General features: G+C 48.9%; 1 protein-coding gene across 1 annotated transcript in view; it reads left to right on the plus strand.

The window, feature by feature from the left end:
• The window catches only part of ATP6V0D1 (ATPase H+ transporting V0 subunit d1), an 83,956-nt gene that overhangs the window by 50,219 nt on the left and 14,090 nt on the right, over positions 1 to 19,647 (plus strand). The window contains exon 3 of the mRNA XM_065566771.1: positions 18,955 to 19,133. Within this exon, the coding sequence (XP_065422843.1) occupies positions 18,955 to 19,133 (179 nt within the window). The remainder of the gene's footprint in view (positions 1 to 18,954; positions 19,134 to 19,647) is intronic.

Below are 19,647 nucleotides of genomic sequence, written 5' to 3' on the forward strand. Positions count from 1 at the left end.
GCTGAAGTAGAGGGGATGTGGCTGGGGAGAGGTGCAGACAGCGTGGGATTGTGGTGAGTGGTGGAAGTGAAGTGGGGTTTGAAGAGAGCGCTTGAAGCATTGGAAGAGGGGCAGGAGCAGCATGAGGCATAAAGATGACGGGAAGAGATGGCAAAGAGGGAGATGTTGTGCCTTTCAAAGTGCAGCTTGTCAGTAGATGGTGCCCAACTCTCATGTGTCTTTGAAAATCTACCCCCAAAGGGGAGAGAAGGCATGAAGAACGGACAGAGTACAGGGCTGAGGTGGGGAGTCTGCAGAGCCTCTACTGAGAACAGAGGGTTCAGGTCCGTAATGCCCAAAGAGGTGGGGAGAATGGTTGACCCCTTCTGTTGTTAAAAGCACAGAATCAAGGTTAAACCGGAAATGTCCTTGTTCAACAGTGATTCTAGGCAAAAGGTCTAAACGTTGGGAGTCCTTGGTGTCACTTCCAGATCCTTGCTTCTGCCCATCCAGCAGTAGTTCTCTTCTCCTCCCACTTAGGGGAGTAGCAGTGATTTGTTTGTGTCTCAGGAAATGTCCCTCTCAGTTAGAGACTTCGGTGGGAGGGCCATTGTTCGTTGTGATAGTCTTTCAACACAGGGCATGTTGGAAATTTGACTGTTTTTTTTCCCCCTTTTTTCTGATGTGTCCACTGTAAACTCATTTTATTTTATTTTTTATTTCCTTAGTGAGTGTAGTTTTCCATCCTTGTCTGTTACTAGGGAGACTATTTCTGATCCAGAGATTAACTTTTATAATGTTCTTAGAAGGCACTTACTGCAATCTCTGATCAAACTCCTGATAGCCTCTCGTCAGGGCAAATCACTTTGTTATAGAACTCTTCTGTGGTTGATAATCAATCTCTTATTACAGGGAGTGTCTCTTCCTGAGTCTTTTATGCCTTTTGTAACAACTTTCAGACTCAGAGGCACAAGCTGGCTGTCAGAATCCTAGCTCCCACCAAATAGGTGACTGTTTGGCTCAGAGTATTTATAGAGTCATGTTGTAGGGCAGCTACCACAGGTATTAAGTGTACTTGAAGCAGCAAAACCACTTCCTGAATTCAACAAATATATATATATAATAGACTTGCGGGATCCTCAATGTTCTGCCACACTGACTTCATGTAAAGACTTTGTTCTGTCAGGCTAATACAAAGAACAAACTGTCCTGTTTTTTTTTTTTTTTAATGTTCCTTTATACATAAGAACAGCCAGACTGGGTCAGACCAAAGGTCCATCAAGCCCAGTATCCTGTCCTCTGACAGTGGCCAATGCCAGGTACTCCAAAGGGAATGAACAGACAGTTTATCATCAAGTGATCCATCCCCTGTCACCCAATCCCAGCTTCTGGCAAACCGAGGCTAGGAACACCATCCCTGCCCATCCCGGCTAATAGGTCCATCAATGGCTATCTTCCATGAATCTATCTAGTATACGTTTTGGATAGATTCTTTATTTGTTTGTTTGGGATAGCTCCCGAATAGTCGGTTTTAACCTGACCAGGTTGTCTGTTGGGCTAAAAACTTTTCTGAAGTGGATTAGTGTGTCACTGTAACATAGGGCTGTCATTGGTAGATTCCCTCAGATACCACTGATGCTACAGACCTAAGGTTAACTCTCCCAAACTGCCTTCTGCATTTGCATAGCTTAATGTCTTCATCAAAGCAGAGTCACCTGGTGGGGTCAAACTCCCTGTAATAGACAGGTTCCTTACTTTGGGTCCTCCGTCAATGGAACTGCCGTCTTTGCTCAGAACTCCCATTGTGTCTCTTCTGTCAGTGCCTTCCTGATGTCCAGAGATATGTATATCTCTGCCTCCTTGGTAGATCCCAGAGTTGGCGGTGGTGTGGAATCCCCTTGCTCTGGCTGGTCCTACAGCTCCCTTTTTGTGGGACGGGACATTATCGTTCACCTAGGAGCCACGCTTAATATATTAAAGATCTGAAAAGGGGTGGGCAGTAAGGTGGTTAACTTGTCAAACCGTGCAGTCATTTAGGCTAGTTGATTCTGGAGAAGACCGAGGCTCGGTTAAAAGGGCTCTCCTCCCTGGGTTCTAAGAAACACCCAGGGCAGGGACCTGGCATTGCCGCCCAGTGCGTTGCAGCATTCATGACGAGCCAGCAGTCTCGCTGTGTGTGAGGAATGGGGTGGAGAATGCAGAGAGCGTTGCTGTGCCATTCTATAACCTCACCTGGAAGGCTGTTCGGCTCCAGTCACCGTACCTCAGAAAGGGAGAGAGTAGCAGTAGGGAAATGAGATGCCTGGAAGGCTTCTGTGTGAGGGAGGGGACAGGATGGTGTCCAAGCTAGCGAGGGAGGCTGGGAACTTCTGATTCCTCTTTCCCATAATATACGAACAAAGATATTAACTGAAAAGCAGAACCTGTTAGAAGAGGGATTTGAATCTTTGTTTGGGGATGAAAATAAACATTCCAAGAGCTCTGCAGATCTTGGAATAAAAGCTTTACAAGCCACTTTGGCAGAAATGAAGAGGCTGGTTGAAGAGGGGTTGTTCAGGAGAACTGTGGAAGATGATCCAAGGACTTTGAAGGAAGAAGTAACAACACTGTCTCAGAACCATTTGCATAGAGCCAATGGTTTTGAAAAGGCTTGTCAGAGAACTGCTGCTACAATGCCATCCTGAATGGCAGAGACCCCACTCCTTCCATATCTGTCCAAAGGAAACGACGTTTTCATGGACATTAGGAATGAGCTTCCACATTATGTGCCGGAAATTCTATAACCTAGCTGCCTCTAGACCTGAACGATGACTAAAGGAGCTATTTTCCCCGATGGGTAAGAGAGCAGGCATTCCAGTTTGCTATTACAGTGGCTGTTAGTTCTTTAGAAAAGGGCCATGGAATTTGTTGAGGGTTCATGCCCCTTCCAAGGGGGAGAACCGTATGACAAGTGCAGGATGAGAGGAGAGTTTACACTTTTTCACTACTAAACTTTCAGCGCGCACATGGAGAATTGGCCTGATCCTTCAGTCAATACACCTGCACTGTTTATTTCTTAGAAACTCACAGGGTTGGTGATGTTTGTTTGTTTTTCACCAAGGTACAGTGGGCAATAAAATTACATAATTCAGTTCAAAATAAGCTTAGAGAGCATTACCTGTGGTAGTTGGTAAATACAGAGCAAAGTATAGTTCAAGTTATTTCTTTAGCAAACAACACTGTGCCTTGGTAACGAGCTATTACAGTACCGAGAGCAGGGCTTGGCGTGTTAACTGCAAGCCCTCTGAGAGACCAAAGGTGCGCTGCTCTCCCCGGACTGCCTGCTCACCTCTGCATCTGGCTCTTGATATGGGGCAATGCTGTGTCCAACTTTTCTCTGCAAGATTGCTTTCTTATGCCAGAAGATCAGGCTCTTCGACACCTTCCTTTCGTCTTTTCTGCTCCTTTAAAGCTACATTCCCACTAGCTGCTTTTTGGATTTACAGCACCAATTCAAGCATCTTTTACACTTGTAAAACGCTGTCCATGCAGGCTTGTAAAATGTCACAAACATCCCAAGGGCCTGCCTGAGGGTGCCAGCTTGGAGCAGGTCAAATACCTTGCTCTGCCTGGACCGCTTTAGAATATCCCAGTTCAGTGCTAGTATAGACTAGAAAGTCTTACCAGCAGAAGTTCTGCCAACAGCGTTTTGGGCAGACTGTTCCCATTTGGCTGCCTTTGCCAGTGCAGCATGTCCTCACCATGCCAGGTAGCACCAGCAAAAGACACGTGGCACTGTGGGTTTGCCTCCCAGTGTTTCAGTCACCACCATCGGGTGCATTATGCTGTGGAGAATTGTAGCATATTGTGGGATAACACCCTGCTCAGAATTGTGAGTGTTTGGGTTAAAGTTCCCCCACTTCCCTCTGGTCCATCCCCAAATCCACTCTTCCATGGCAAAATTCTATTAGCATCTTGCTGTCAAACACAGATGTGAAACAAATCAATTGAGCGCTTGTCTGTTTTAGAGACAGGGCGACTGACTTTGGATTTTTGTGTTTGTGGAACCGCAGCTCCCAGCAGTGTTGCAGGGATACTGAGAACACCGAGTGGATGATGTGGACAGTGAATGAAACTAGCCAGATGCCGCAGGCATTCACTGACCAGCTGCCCGGACAGCCGCAGCTCTGAATCAGTGAAACAAGCACTCAGTAGTGGGATCAGATCATGATGCAACCCTGGGATGACTGAGTGGCTGCAGGACTTTCAGGTGCAGAAGGCCACGTTTTTGGAGTTGTGCAGAGCTGCCCCAGCGCGGAGACTGAAGTGAGAGCTACTTCGACAGTGGAGAAATGGGTGGCAATCACACTCTGGAGGCTTGCTAACATGGGGGCAGTTGTCATGCAGGTGCGCAAGGCCATTAAGTGTGTCCTGCTGCGCAGGACTGTAATTCTAGGCAACACAGAGGAAATAATAGATGGATTCAATGAAATGGACTTCCCTAGCTTGGGGGATTGGGGAGGGAATAGAGGGGACACACACCCCGATTCTGCTGCCCTCTTAGTAGTAAACGCAAAGGGGTGCTTTCCCCAGGGTTATGCAAGCGTTGGCCATTCACCAGTTGGGGAAGGTGCATGACACTTGCATCTTTAGGAAGATAGGATTGTCTGGCAGGCTGCAAGCAGGGACTTGCCAGACTGGCGCATTCATATGAGTGGGATTGCAAAGCTAGCCATGATTCTCAGGGACCCAGTCTGCCCTCTGCTTCCCTGGCTCCGGAAACCCTGAACAGCCGTAAATCAATATTGCCTCCAGGATTGCAGAGTATTCCTTGGGCAGATTAAAGGGAAGCGCAGATGTCTTATGATGACTAGGCTGTATCTCAGTGAGCCAGACATTTCTATTGTTGCTGCGTGTTGTGTTTTGCTGTGAGGTCAAGGGTAAGTAAAATGTGACCCGCCAAGGAGAGGTGGACAGGCTGTCACTTCACTGTGAGCAGCCAGACACAAGGCCACTTACTAGCCCCAGCTGAGGGGCTGTGAGAATTTAAAAGTGCACATTTAGTTTGCTATAGCAAGACCGTGTGCTGCTGTGTGTCTTTTGTGAGTATACGCTGCTTTGCCAGGCTAGGAATTATGATGAACTGTTATGAATCTGGTATGGGGGTAAGCTGTTGAGTTTGTATTCTGCAGAGCCTTTTGAAATCCCAGTGCTATGTCTTATCAGATGCACAGTTCTCTCTCAGAATGCTACTCCCTGGGAATAGCGTCTCCTAGCTGGGATGGCAGGTATTTGTAGCAGTGGTGGGAACTTTGGGGTAGGTACCTTAGAGAGAGAAGGTGGGTGAGGTAATATCTTCTCTTGGTGAGAGAGACAAGCTTTCAAGCCACACAGATATAGGCCGCGTGTAATAGAGGCTGGGAGAGGCTAAGCCTCCCCAAACCTCTGCTAACACTCCCTGTCACGGCCCCAGGGCTCCTCGTAGGGCTGTCCCTAGACATTGTGCGGCGGGGGGGGCAGGCCGGCCCCAGGCCTCCATGGGGGAGGGGGAGTGGGCCACACTCAAGGTCTGTGGGGGGCAGGAGCAGGCTTGGGGGTCAGGGAGGAAACCACTCCCTAGCACAAGCCTGCGGAGTGGGTTGTGGCTGGGTTGCTCCACTTCCTGCCACCCGGTGATTGCAGGGTGGGCCCGACCCCACACTCACGGGATGGCAGGAAGTGGAGTGACCCAGCCCCAACTCGCTCCGCTCTGCTCTCCTGGCTCCCAGCCTTGGGACTTAGGGGGCAGGGGGAACCGCCCCCCCAGCACTCACCAGCAGCATGGAGCAGGCTGGGGCTAGGTCACTCCACTTCCCGGTGAGTGCAGGGTATGCCTGATCCCTGCTGCAGTCCCCCAGGACATAGCTCAGGGGAAGGGGTGGGAAGAGGCAGGGCGGGGGCTGGAGCAGGGGCTTTGGGGAAGATGCGGGGGTGGAGCAGGGGCGGGGGCAGCTTTCCTGGCCGGCTCAGCCTGCCGGGGGATCAGACTGGCTGCTGGAGCAGCATGCAGCCGTGCGGGGCACCAGGAAATTTGGGGCAATTTGGTGTCCCAAATTTCCTGGTACACTACGCAGCTGCGTAGTTTGTGTATGGGTAAGGACAGCCCTGGCTCCTCGGGACTCCTCTGGCCCCAGCAGGTGGAAGTGGGGGCATGGCCCCAGGCAGAAGGGGTGGTGCAGGGGCAGGGTGGGCGGGCGGGGCTAGCCTCCCCAAACGGGGCTGGGGTGGGGGAGTCACATGCCGCCCATGCGCACAGAGCTCTTCTTCAGATCTGGGAAAGTTACTCCCGGCTCACAGCAAAATGTAAGGTGGATCAGATTGTTTAGGACCATTCAAGGCAGAGCGGCCCGTTCACACCTCTGAAGTCATAGACACACAGAGCGGGTTAGTGAGTTACAGATTGTTGTAATAAGCCATAAATCCAGTCTCGGTAGGTACCGTCACAGACGCAAAATATACAGATACGCTAGCAAATGGATTTCTGAACACACCCTATGGCGGCATGGCTAGCTATCAAATAAAGGTGACAGTCTGATATATTGCCAGAGCAAGTTCCAGTGTTTGGCCTTGTAAAAGCCTAGCCCGGGCGGCTGCCACTTTACAGAGCCCAGGGGTGTATGGATGAGCCCTTACAGAATCCCTTGCACGCCAGCCTGGCTTACTAGTGTACAAGGATTCAATGTGTCCAGCTATTGACACCACCTTCGGATGGTGGCACTACCCTGCAGTTGGAGGCCTGGACCACTTCTGGAGCAGATGCAGAATGTGTGTATAAAAGGTCTGCTTTTTAAAGTGCATATGTTTAGGCAGGGGTAGAATGAGGGGCACAGGTCGTGGTACTCACCAATACACCACAAAGTAAGCAGTACCCTCCTGAGAGGTCTCTTGAAGTAGGCTGCAGATGTTCATATGCATATTCTCTGGGTTTTTGGCCTCGGCTCCAATTGGGATCCTCCTTAACTAGGGGAAAAATAAATTAATAGATTTTTAAGGCCAGAAGAGACCATTCTGACCATCTCGTCTGACCTGCCTGACGCTGGCTGGAGAACCTCATCCAGCAATGCCTGCGTTGAGCCCCATCACCTGCGGTTGAACATAAGTGTATGTCAGTGGTGATGTCTCCCACTGCCATTCAGCCATCACCCAAATGAGCAGCAGACTGTGCACATCTTCACCTGTGTATTAGCGTCATGCCTGGCAGGCCCTGTCATGGACCTGGACCCCGTTTGTGCTAGGTGCTGTACAAGCACAACAAAAACTGTCCCTGCCCCAAGGAGCTGACGAGTGTAAGATGAGACAACAGATGGAGTACACGGAGTCGGATGCGCTATGGTCTCTCTCACCAGTAGCCTAACCATTGTCATGTTTTTGTAGATGCTACAGCAAAGGAAACTTGAGGAGGGATGGGAAGGAAGGATGTTTACGGGAGCGCCTCCCAGGTGTAGGGGCAGCATGGGAGAAAGCACGATGGTGCTTGTTTACAGACGAAACAAGTGGGTGATGGAGATGCGTGATATGGGCCATCAGAGATGAGCATTGATAGTTTGACAGTGGATGAGAGAGGATCGGGTGGGGACAGACTGAAGGGCCTTGAGAACAAAGACCAGCAGCTTATGTTTGATGCAGTAGAGAAGAGGGAGCCAGTGGAGGGGGATGCAAAGAGAGGGGTGACATGGTCAAAGTGATGAGCTAAGAAAGTGATCTCTGCAGCAGCATTTTGAATGGATCTGAGCAGGGCATGATGGCATTTGTCAAGGCTAGAGATGCTGCAGTAATTGAGACACGAGATGTTGAGAGCTTGGATGAGAGGGTGGATGGATAAGAGAGGCTGGATCTTACAGATGTTCTTATGCAGGAAGAATTGGCAAGATTTAGATGCAGCTTGGATGTGGGGACCTAGAAGGAGGTCCGAGTTGAAGATGTCCAGGTTGAGAGCCAGAGTCGCAGCAGGATGGGAGCGGTGTCCGCAGGGATCGAGAGAAAGGTAGTGGTGGGAGGGCTCTTCCTCTCTTTTCTGTCATGCTATGATCAGCAATTCAATGGTTAATGTTGTTTAAATTCTCACGCAGCATCTGAATGTGCACTCGCTGCGGTGAACAGGGGTGTCTGCACCTCTCTGAGCTAGCATCTCTGGCTCTTCGCCTTTAACCACTGTGGGAACCAAGTCTCTCTCTTGTCATGAAAGCCTAGATTTTGGAGTGCTAGGCAGGAGCTTGAAAGAAGTGGCAGTGCGCCCCCCCCTTCTACCGCCACAGACACCTGTGCCCCAATTCACACCCTGAGTGTAGGATGGTCGTGTTACTCGTGAGTGCGCGGATCATCCCAAACGGGAGCTGAGTGAACTCTCCCCGTACCGTGCCATCTTGTACAAGCCATAGGAAAGCTATTGTACAAATGTAATTGTACTGACTCTTCCCTGTATCCCTCGATCTGTCGAGCCAAGACCCTTAGTTCCCATGAGTCGGCTGTGCCGGTTATACAGGGGCTGCATAAAAGCATGAAAATAGCCTTTCTAGACACTAAAACGTCATGCCATGAGCCTTCTTTAGGCATTTCCAAGGCTACAGCATCTGGGGTATGGTGTCCACCCTGGAAGGCGGGGACTCTCGGATCATTTGCAGACCTGCAGGCGTGAGCTTGGGCTCTGAGGTCATGGTTTTATGCCCAGAAGCGTGTATGTGTGTAGTCGTACAAGAAGGTTCAGGTTGCAGGGTAAAACACTGGCATTTCCTGGTCTGAAAGTTGAGTTGCTTGGTCAGTCTCACTCTGACCCATGCGCATATGCTTTATGATCCGGTGTGAACATGTAATGATCATAGATAAGTGTTCCCATCCTTCAGCATGCAGGCTGTAGAGTGTGCAGTAGTAAGGGAGCCGATCCCCCAAGGCTGCGGGTGTACGGTCGCCTGTCTTTGGAGGTTTGGGGTTTCTGTTGCTTGCTAGGGTAGTCATGGACTCACATTTGGGAGTCTCCCAGACAACAAACTCACTCCCGTGAGGCAGGTTTGTCTCTTTCCAAGTGCTGAGGTGATTAGTGACTTGTTCATGGTGTCCTTCAACAAGGAGAAGTTGGTAGTTAAGAGACTCTAGACTCTGCTCCTGACTGCATCTTGTGCCTTAACAGCAGCCCTAACCTTCCTATGCCCCAGCGGAGCACAGCCTCCAGCTTTTGTTGGGTCTGCGTTAGTTGTTTGTCCTTGTCACGCCTTCCTGGAGGACAGTGCTTGGGACCGTGGCATGTGGCAGCTGTTCCAGTACAGTGTGGCCGAGGTCACAGAAGATTCATGAGACACGCAGGTCATCCAATGTTCCGTCCTTAATCCTGCTCTGTAGCCACTTGCAATGTTTATAGGTTCCCTGGTATCCTGGGACAGAGAGCAGTTTTAAAAAAATCAACCTGTTGTCCTGACTGTTTGAGACTGAGCCCTAAGTGGGCTTGGAAGGGTTAGATTTTGGGTTGATTTCACCGTGCACATGAAAGAGATTTCCATCAACAATAGAATTTTGAAGACGGGCCAAATAAGAAGAATGTTGCTTGCAAACTTAGTGAAAATCCGGTGATTTAGACTTAGACAAATGGGCTAGTAAATGAATAGTAAAAATAGGTGATTTGCTGACTTAAGGCTATTCCCTTTGCATACTTTGACGTGATGTTGACAGTGTTTTAAGGTTTACAAAACTTGAACTTTTTGACTCTTTGAATCTTTTTGAATGTCTGCTGTCATTAAATTGTCTGACCCACCCATCATTTCCTGCTACTGTGAAAACTGGAATAGATAAAAATCTAAAACCATAATAATAAACATCAATATTTGTCAAAGTAAAATACCTCCAAGTCTGCCGAGCCTAGCAAGAAGTGCTGGGATCTCTTTGCTCACATGTCATCTCCTCCTTGGGGCCAATGCAATATTGCGTTCTCCAGTGCCTTTTCCAGTTTGTTTGTCAATGTCCTAAGCCATGAGGCTCTGTCTGGTTCCCTTGGGAGACTGCACAGTCAAACACGCTCCTTTTTCTGATTGTCGCCATATTTTCCTCCTGCTTGGTTTCATCTCTTTTCACCACTCTGCTCATCTCAAATAATCCTTCTCTTTTGGACACTTGCATCTTTCAATATTTGTACACAGTTATTGCTTCCTTTCCTCAGCCTAACTGCTGTTCGGCCGAGGTCAGTTGTGGGGTTCTCTTTACTCTCTAAGCTAGTTTCTTCAGCCCAATACCCACATAGCTTTGCTCCTTGCTTAGCGATCTAACTTACTGACATCTTTGTTTATTAGGTTTCAGAGTAGCAACCATGTTAGTCTGTATCCGCAAAAAGAACATGAGTCCTTATGGCACCTTAGAGACTAACACATTTATTTGAGCATAAGCTTTCATGGGCTACATCCGAAGAAAGCTTATGCTCAAATAAATCTGATACAGAGTCCAGGAAATGTGTTGCTTCTGCTGTGAACCACACTAGGTCTTTTCCTTCGGCTACTGTCTGTCATTACAAGCCTGTCTAATCTGCTGCCCTTCCCTACAGCATCGCTGCTTTCCAGGTTTCTAAATAGCTTGGTGCCCCAATGGTCTCTCCAGGTCCTGTTACCTTGCATGCTCCCACCATTGGTTTTCCTGTCCACACTTACACAGCTTGGCCCCTTTGGATCTCTGTCCTCTCTGGCCACAACATAATTTACCTTGCTGATTTTATTGTGCTCTTTGTATCTTCCAAAGTTACAAGGTTACTGAAGTTGGGACAGTACCAATCCAAAAGGCACTACCTCAAATGTCTCCTGGGGATAAGTCTGGGCATTTGCATTGGTGCCTGTGGATTGACTGAAGCATGTCAGAGTTGTACTCCTGGCGGATTAGCTAGTATGAGACGCAGTTTAGTGAAAATAGCAGCGCACTGTCACAAACCAGTGCCTGCCATGGAGCAGAGGCCAGCGTTTGTCAGCGAGCGGGTGAGCTATGGATTGATGTGATGAGAAAAGGAGCCATGACTGGGTCTCAGCTGGGAGTTGCCTATTGTGGAACGCCCTGGTTCTGATGGCTGGTGAAAAAGTACGAGCTTACTTGCTGGCTTCTCTGTGCTGTATTCCATCCATGTGTTGCGATGGGGGGGATGGGGCAGCCTCAGAGCCCGGACAGTGGAGAGTTGGAGCATTACCCAGGGGAGGTGCTGTGTCAGTAACAGGGAGGTCACCGCTTGTGTGACTTCTAGGTAGTGAACAGAGCTCTGTAGCAGGCCTGGTTCCTGCTGTCCGCTGAAGGCTGCTGCTGTTGTGACATGAGCCATGATACAGGGAGGGAAAAGAACATTCCTTCTGGGCCAGAGGAGGGCAAGACTGTACCCTGCTGGTGCAGGGAGGGATGGAGAATGGGGGTGAAAAGGGAGGGGGTAGTAATGGGGCATTGAAGTTCACCCTGGTAGCAGTTTCCTCTTCTTCCTCTCTGTATGTTGAGATGATAGTAGTGTACAGAGAACAGGTTGAACCTGCAAAACCGAACTCCTGGGTTCATTAAGGGATTGCTCTGAAACCAGAAGTGAAACTGCTTTCCAAGGCCGTTTGGTCTTCATGCTCCCTCTGCAATGATATTGTATACTTGAATGGATAGAGCGTGGGGGGCACACACTGCGGTGCTGAAGGGGGCACAGACGTCTGAGATAGTACACACAGAATTTCAGTGTTTGGCTGGGCCAGTTCCAGCGGGCAGAACGGCAGTCTGCTAGACTGCTTGCTAGCCAGCTAAGTAAGCTATCTGCCATATCTCCTGGACTGGGGAGAGATGAAGGAGTTGCAGTCAGTATTGCATGTGGTTTGACCACCTTCCTTCTGTGCAGTACTTGCTTTTAGCTAGTCTTTTCTCCGGTGCGCCTAGCCTTGGTGGAGGAGCTGAGGTTTCTGAAACTCCACATACCAGGTCTCTTGGCTGTGGCTCTCCAAGGTGATTAGTTGCTCGCTTGGCTGGAATCCTGATACATTTTTGTTTTGTTTCTGTAGATTCTTGGCTGCCTGCCCAGAAGGTCAAAGTGAAGTGAAGATGAGGCTTACCAGTTAATGTTCTGCTGTTAACAGTCATTGCAATAGGAGAGCTTTGCCAGCCAAGAACATTTAAAAATATGTCCCCTTATGATCAGAGCTGTTTGTGAGGTCTGCGAGGGTGACAAACTAGCTGTAGCCTTGTGATCTGTGGCTTTTGTGAGCACCACTGCAAAACCTACTACTTTTCGCGTAGACTAGGAGACCCTGTGACTTGTCCTTACTGCATCCAGCTGGCTTCCCCAAACCATCTGTCCCTTACGCTGTGGTCTCCCCTACCAGACAACTAAATATTGACACATTTTATAAGTGCTTGTCTATAAATGCTACAAGCCTAAATACTAAGATGGGTGAACTTGAGTGCCTGGCATTAAATGAGGATATTTATATAATAGCATCACAGAAACATGGAAATGATGACAATCATTGGGCCATGGTAATCCAGGGTACAAATATATCGGAATGACAGAGTAGGTGACCCTCGTAGGGGAGTGGCACAACATGTGAAAGAAAGCAGAGTCAAATATAGGGGAAAAAACGTAAATGACTCAAACTGTACCATAGAATCTCTCTGGATAGAAATTCCATGTTCGAATAATAAGACGATAGCAGTAGGAATACACTATTGATCAACTGACCAGGATGGTGATAGTGACTGTGAAATGCTCAGGGAGATTAGAGCGGCTATAAAAATAGAAAACTCAATAATTAGGGATGTCGGCTATCTCCATATTGACTGGGAAGAGTTACAAAGGGATCTCCCAAAACTAGGTGACTGGGCAAGGAAATGGCAGATGAACTTCTGTGTTGATAAATGCAAAGTGATGCACGTTGGAAAACATCATTCCAACTACACATACAAAACGATGGGATCTAAATTAGCTGTTACCACTCAAAAAAGATCTTGGAGTCATTGTGGATAGTTCTCTGAAAACATCCACTCAATGTGCAGCGGCAGCCAAAAAAAGCTATCCATGTTAGGAACCATTAGGAAAAGGATAGATAATAAAGACAGAAAATGTCATAATGCCTCTCTATAAATCCATGGTACACCCACACCTTGAATACTGCGTGTAGTTCTGGCCATCCTGTGTCAAAAAAGGTATACTAGAATTGGAAAAAGTACAGAGAAGGATGACAAAAATGATGTGGGGTATGGAACAGCTTCCATATGAGGCGAGATTAAAAAAGACTGGAATTTGTCAGCTTGGAAAAGAGGCGATCAAGGGGGGATATGATAGAAGTCAATAAATCATGAATGCTGTGAAGAAAGGGAATAAGGAAGTGTTGTTTACACCTTCTTGTAATAAAAGAACCAGGGGTCACCCAATGAAATTAATAGGCAGCAGGTTTAAAACCTAGATAAGGAAGAAGTACTTCACACAATGCACAGTCAACCTGGGGAACTCATTGCCAGGGGATGTTGGGAAGGCCAAAAGTATAATGGTGTTCAAAAAAGAATTAGATCAGCCTGGCTAATAGCCTGAACTTGTCAAGGATGCAACCCCATGCTCTGGGTGTACTGAAGCCTTTGACTGCCAGATGCTGGGACTAGATGACGGGATGGATCACTCGATAAATTGCCCTGTTCTGTTCATTCTCCTTGAAGCACCTGGCATTGGCCACTGTCAGAAGGCAGGATACTGGGCTAGCTGGACCATTGGTCTGACCCAGTCTGGCTGTTCTTATTTGTTGATTCTTGCCCTCAGGCATAGGTCTGCTCCTTGCAGACTTCTTAGTTTGCTAAATCTGCTATAGACCTAGGATGGGGGTAAGTTAGGTCCCAGTCCTACATAGTCGTCCCCATCAAATTCATCATCCCTGCTAAGTCTGCAACAGGTCCTCTGGACTTTATTCTTGTTCTCCTTCCCAACTTTGCCTCTTTTCTAAAGTTATGGAGCAAAGAAGGCTGGAGAATGAGCAGCTGGCTTTCAAAGTCTGGCTGGGGGCATCAAAGACCATGTGAAGCTCCTAAATTCCTTAGGGTTTCCTGCTCCGTTTCCTCCCAGTGCATGCCAGACCATTTAGAAAAGGTTAAAAAGCCTCATCTAGTTCAAATGTTTCCCAGGATGGGAAGGGTGAAAGTCCATCTGAATGCATTACTGAAATGTACCCACTATGTGATGGTGCGGCACTCCAATGACCGAGGCAACAAAGGATAAAAGGCCCTACTACTACAGCAGTGGGAAATCTGGAGTGCAAGAGGCAGAGAGGTCTGTGGTTTTTGTGGCTGTAGGAGCAAGGTTCTACTCTTCTTGCAGCGTTTGGGCAAAGGCTGCTGTATAAGTGTTTACCATTCTGAGAGAACTCTGACATGCAGCCACATGCATGCTTCGGTTCATGCCAGGACTCCGGGTTTATTGTATGTAACCATCAGCATGCATAGGGTGCTGCACCTTTTAAACCGCATGTCGTTGCACCAGCATTGAAACCTGTAAGTACAAGTGTCAATTAAAACCGATGGCTTCCACCTAGCACCTGTTAACACCAGCCCTGGTGATAAAGGTCCTGCTGACTTGCAAGAGAAACAGTGCCATGGCCCCATGAGCCTGAATTGTTTGAATTATTCGGTGTGTAACATCTCATCATTGACCTTTCATTTGTGGGCTGAATTTAATTGGTATTTTTGTATAATTCAAGCTCGGGTACTTGTCCTACATTACTGTACAAAAATGTTAGCAGGCTCTGGGGTGGTTTGCTATCGGATATGCTGTCGTCTTGCATCATACCTTCCTCTCCTCCACACACACACAACTCTGGAGGGCGGGGTGGGGGGGTTTGCTGGGCTGAACAAGAGACTGTCTCTTTCAAGAACAAAGGTCTCCCTCATGCCAAGTGCAGGGTCTGGAAAGAGCCCTTCCAGTTGTTGCTGTGAGTCTCCATGGTTTCTGCAGTTTTGGCCCTTTCCTTGTTCTGCTAACATTGGTGTCTGAGAATTTCCATCTCAGACATCTGACCGGTTCTCAAGGAACTCCAAGAAAATATTTCCGAGTTAAGAGACCAATTACAGGTCTGTGGATGCAGGTGATCTACGGCTGGCATCTTATGTGCTACAAGGTACAGGGGTGTATTCCTCTGGCTGTGCCAGTGACTCTCTAGTCTATTGTCAATTGCTTTCACAGCCGCAGGCAGGCAGACTCCTGTTCTGTGCCATTGGAAACCTCGTTATGCCCTCGGCGAAGGTTAAATCCTGACTTCAGAAAGGGAAGCGATTTAAGTGAGGAGTGTTTGTCGGGTCCTGATTCCTGTTCTTCAGTCCCCACCACAACCCTCTCCCATTGCCAGATACGCTACAGGATGACATCAGAGTTTAGCTATTGTCTAATGTAATCTCTCCCATTTCTTGCTGCTTGCCTGCTCCCCGTTCTTATTTAGGTCTCCCTAAACCTCTTTTGCTAGCCCTCGATTCAGCTTTCTTGGTGCTTACACTAGCCTTTACACTCCCTAATTATCTTCTGGTGCCTGTTACCATTTCACTGGGGACGAGTTTCTGTCTTATCAGCTGTCACCACCTCCCCCTCTTCCGCAGTAGCTTTCCTGGTTCACCTCACAGTTCTTGGGGAATCCCTCAACCCAGTGGCCCACTTCCCAGCACAAGTGGGAAGATGGGCATCTTCCCTCTAAGCCCCTGTATTCTCCTTGCTGGCTGAGAATCTTGATGTTCCTGACCTGTTCCTCTTACGAGGTGCAGCATAACCTGACTTGTTAAAGGGAATGCTGGAGGGAGCAGTCCCATATGACTCTAACATGCTGCTCCCATTGTTCTTCACATAATAAAACAGGGGAAGTGATTATCCTCTGGTGGCATCTTTTTCGAGGTGTGAGCACTGATTAGCTCTGTGAAGCTGCTGCAGAATTCTGTAACCTCTGACAGTCTGGTTGTGTCTGGCTCTCACCAGACTAGTGGCATTGCCAGCTGGAAATCCTCTTGTTCCCAAGAGATAGAGCATGACCTGAAAATGACACGTACACAGGTGCTGAAGCACTCCAGGCCCGAGGAAGTTGTGGGGCGGGAGCTCAGGCAGATAAACGTGTACACCCTGTTAGTGGGCATTTGGGGATCACCGGGAAACCTTCACTGCTACCCTGTTCCTTTGTAATAAATCAAGCCAAGCAAACCCCATAGGGCTGGTAGAAGAGACCGTAGCAGAGGCGAAGGAGGTACTGCTGCTTCACTCCCTGTGCTGTAACTGGTATACAAGAAGGCAGCTGCATTCTTACCAGACCCCTGCACAGGAAAGCAGGTGCATCCAGGCATGGCTGGAGAGAGGCTTTTCTGACCGCATCCCAAACACTGGGTCAGTGTGTTCTGGATTAATTCTCTTGTTTAGTCAGAGCTTTGATTGTCACCTGGAAAGGGAAACACTAAGCGCTGAGTCTCCTGTTCGTTTTATCTGGAATGAGCGCGAGAGAGCTGGACTAAACACAACCTGGGCTTGCTGGAAAGTGGCACTGCAGCGCATGTTTAGCCAGCACTATCGCTAAGGCATGTACTCAGAGCTGGCCGGTTGGCCTCTTCCGGACCGTTACGTTAGGTCCCATACAGACGTGTCTTGTCTTATCTGGGTTTGTGCTCCTCCGGGAGAGCTGCAGACAAACAAAAGACGAGTTCCTTTTCCTGTTGCACCGCTGTCACCCCGATGGGTCGATACCTGTGCTACTATTATAGCGGTGAACCGGAGCTGTCAGATACTGAGAGCATTGCCTTGTTTGTGGGGAGTGGACCACATCCACCCTGACTAACTTGGCCTTGTCAACATTGGTTCTCCATTTGTTAGGTAACTCCCTTTTCCATGTGCCAATATATATTTATGCCTGTATCTGTAATTTTCACTCCATGCATCTGAAGAAGTGGGTTTTTAACCACGAAAGCTTATGCCCAAATAAATCTGTTAGTCTTTAAGGTGCCACCAGACTCCTTGTTGTTTTTATGCACACCCATGCTTCTGTGCACATATCCAGGGACCTGTGGATACACACTGTGCACATATGAAGCTGGTCCCCAGGCTGATTTCACCTGGGACCAGTAGTAACAGGTAGACTTGTGAATCTGAGAGGCTCGATTTGGTGTCCAACGTCGTGTGATGAATTTCTGTCCTCATCAGAGACTGGTGCAGGAAACTCGAGTGGGTGAGGGACACTTTCAAAATGGAGAGTGGGAAAGTAGTGTAGGTGTGTGCTCGCACACTTGTGCTCCTCCCCGAGCAGTGGCTCTGATGGTCTCTTTCCGGTCAAATCCTTGTACGCCGCCTCCTGGATCTACCAGCTTCCTTGGAGACTGTCCACCATGCCCACCCCAGTCTTGTTATCCTATGGCTCCATCCTCTCCCTGTTCTCCTCCTACCTTGCAGATTGCTCCTTCAGGACCTAGTCATCCTCCCTGCTCGCTGAGGCCCATCAGGGCACCGTGCTGGCACCCTCCTCGTCTCCCTTACGCTCCCTGGGCGTCTCCGGGCAATGTTTGCTGATAGACTCCTGCCATCTCTGTCGGCCTCTGCTTTGCACTCGTCTCCCTCAAACTGAAATTTCAGCCTGTCTTCCTGACCTCCTTGTGTATTTCCAGCTCTCAGCTGAAATGGAACATGGCCACAGCTGAGCTGCCGATCTTCCCCAAAGCCCTTCCCCCTGTCTGCCTCTGTCACGCTGGGCAGCACCAACCCACATTCCTGCCTTTGCCTGCCCTCTAGCCCAGCATCCAGGCAGTGTCTAAATCTCACACGTCTCCTTCTGTCTAGGCCAGGGGTTCTCAAACTGAGGGTCAGGACCCCTCAGGGGGTTGCCAGGTTATTACGTGGGGGATCGCGAGCTGTCAGCCTCCACCCCAAACCCCACTTTGCCTCCAACATTTATAATGGTGTTAAATATATTAAAAAGTGTTTTTAATGTATAAGGGGGGGTCGCACTCAGAGCCTTGCTATGTGAAAGGAGTTGCCAGTACAAAAGTTTGAGAGCCACTGCTCTAGGATGTCCGCTTCTGTCGAACCCCTGACCTTGCTTCTTGATTGCTGCAACTTCCGCCCCTCCGGCCTGTCTTGTCTTTCAAGCTCGAATCTTTGTGGGAGGGGCTTGTGTGTCCAGTGCCTAGCACAAGGCAGCTCCTGTCGGGGTGCGGACGATAGCCTCTGCTGCAATAGAAATGATTCATGGGTTAAGGACAGAAGAGCCCCTTTGGATCCTGCAGTCTGAACTCCTGTAATAACACAGCCATCGACCCGCACCCACTGATTTCTCCATCAAACCCATCAGTTCAGGTCTTCTGGAAACCTCCAGTCTGGAGTTAAAGGCTGCAAGGTGATGGGGATTAATAACATGCAGTTTTCCTCTTACTGGGTTTTTAATAAGGCTGCCCAGTGTATGTGCTCCCAAGTGAGTAGCCACAAGATACAGGGGCCAGACTTGGCACAGGGCTGCAGGAGCGCTGCCTTCTCCCGCTGCATCTGTACAAGGGCACCCGTGCTGCTGCTGCACCGTGCTTCCCCAGAGGCAGCAGCTGAACACAGCCAGAGGGAGGAAGACCGGTCAGCATCATCCCCATCGGTTTCCCTGGCTCCTGCTGGCCTTGCTGAGGCAATGCTTTGTACAGCCACAAAAGGAGGAGTCTGCAGTGGGGCGAGTGACATGAGGGGGTCCCAGTGGCTTGGAAGAGGGAGGGGAGTGGCAGGCAGAGATGTGTGGATGGTTGGGATCTAGCGGGAATTATCTCAAGTTGGGAGTAAGCTTGGTTCCTCTCCCTCCAGGCTGGTAGACCTGCGAGTGTTGGAAACGAGGCTCCTCTGGTTCCTGGGTGCACCTGGCAACTTCCGACAGAGCCTTCAGGTTCAACATTGACTGGTTCCAGAGGGCGTGGTATCTTCTGTGAGCCAACACGTGCACCCATCTTTCTGCCCTGATGTCCATATCAGTAACACGCTTCCCCCTCTCCTGTTCCTCCTAGCTACAGCTACATGATCGATAACGTCATCCTGCTAATCACCGGGACGTTGCACCAGCGCTCCATCGCGGAGCTGGTGCCCAAGTGCCATCCGCTAGGAAGCTTTGAGCAAATGGAAGCTGTGAATATTGCTCAGACCCCTGCGGAGCTCTACAACGCAATCCTGGTGGACACGCCCCTGGGTGAGCAGTGTTTATTCAAAGTGCCTTTCAGCTGGGCTTGGAACCAGTCTGCCCATTCATGCGCTAGGATGGGCACAAACCCGTGTTTCTGAATCCGGGACTGCAAAACAGTCTAACCACCGAGACAGGCATGGTGGGTTTTACTGCCTTGTATGTCTGTCTTGAACTATCTTGTGCATCTACAACTCAATGATCCATATAGCGACCTCCTTAGTTCCCCATCAGCTGCTCTACAAACACTCTCTTATGCAGAAACCTGAAGGTAGAAAGTTGAAGCGTGTTAAGAAATGTAGTCTTCTTTTAACACTAGTTGTCGTGACTGACACACAGATAACGCAGGGCAGTTTAGGAAATAATCTGAAGTCCCTCTGAGGGAGTGAGGTAATTTTACTTAATTTAGCAAGTTTGTAGCACAGATTTACTATTCCCATTGGAACACTGAGCAGTTTGGTTGGTATGCTGGGCAATTTTCTATGGGCATCTTTCCTGATAGCTACCACTTCCATTCCTCTCT

This window comes from Chrysemys picta, chromosome 14 (genome assembly GCF_011386835.1).
Source record: "Chrysemys picta bellii isolate R12L10 chromosome 14, ASM1138683v2, whole genome shotgun sequence".
In the NCBI taxonomy this organism is placed as follows: Eukaryota; Metazoa; Chordata; order Testudines; family Emydidae; genus Chrysemys; species Chrysemys picta.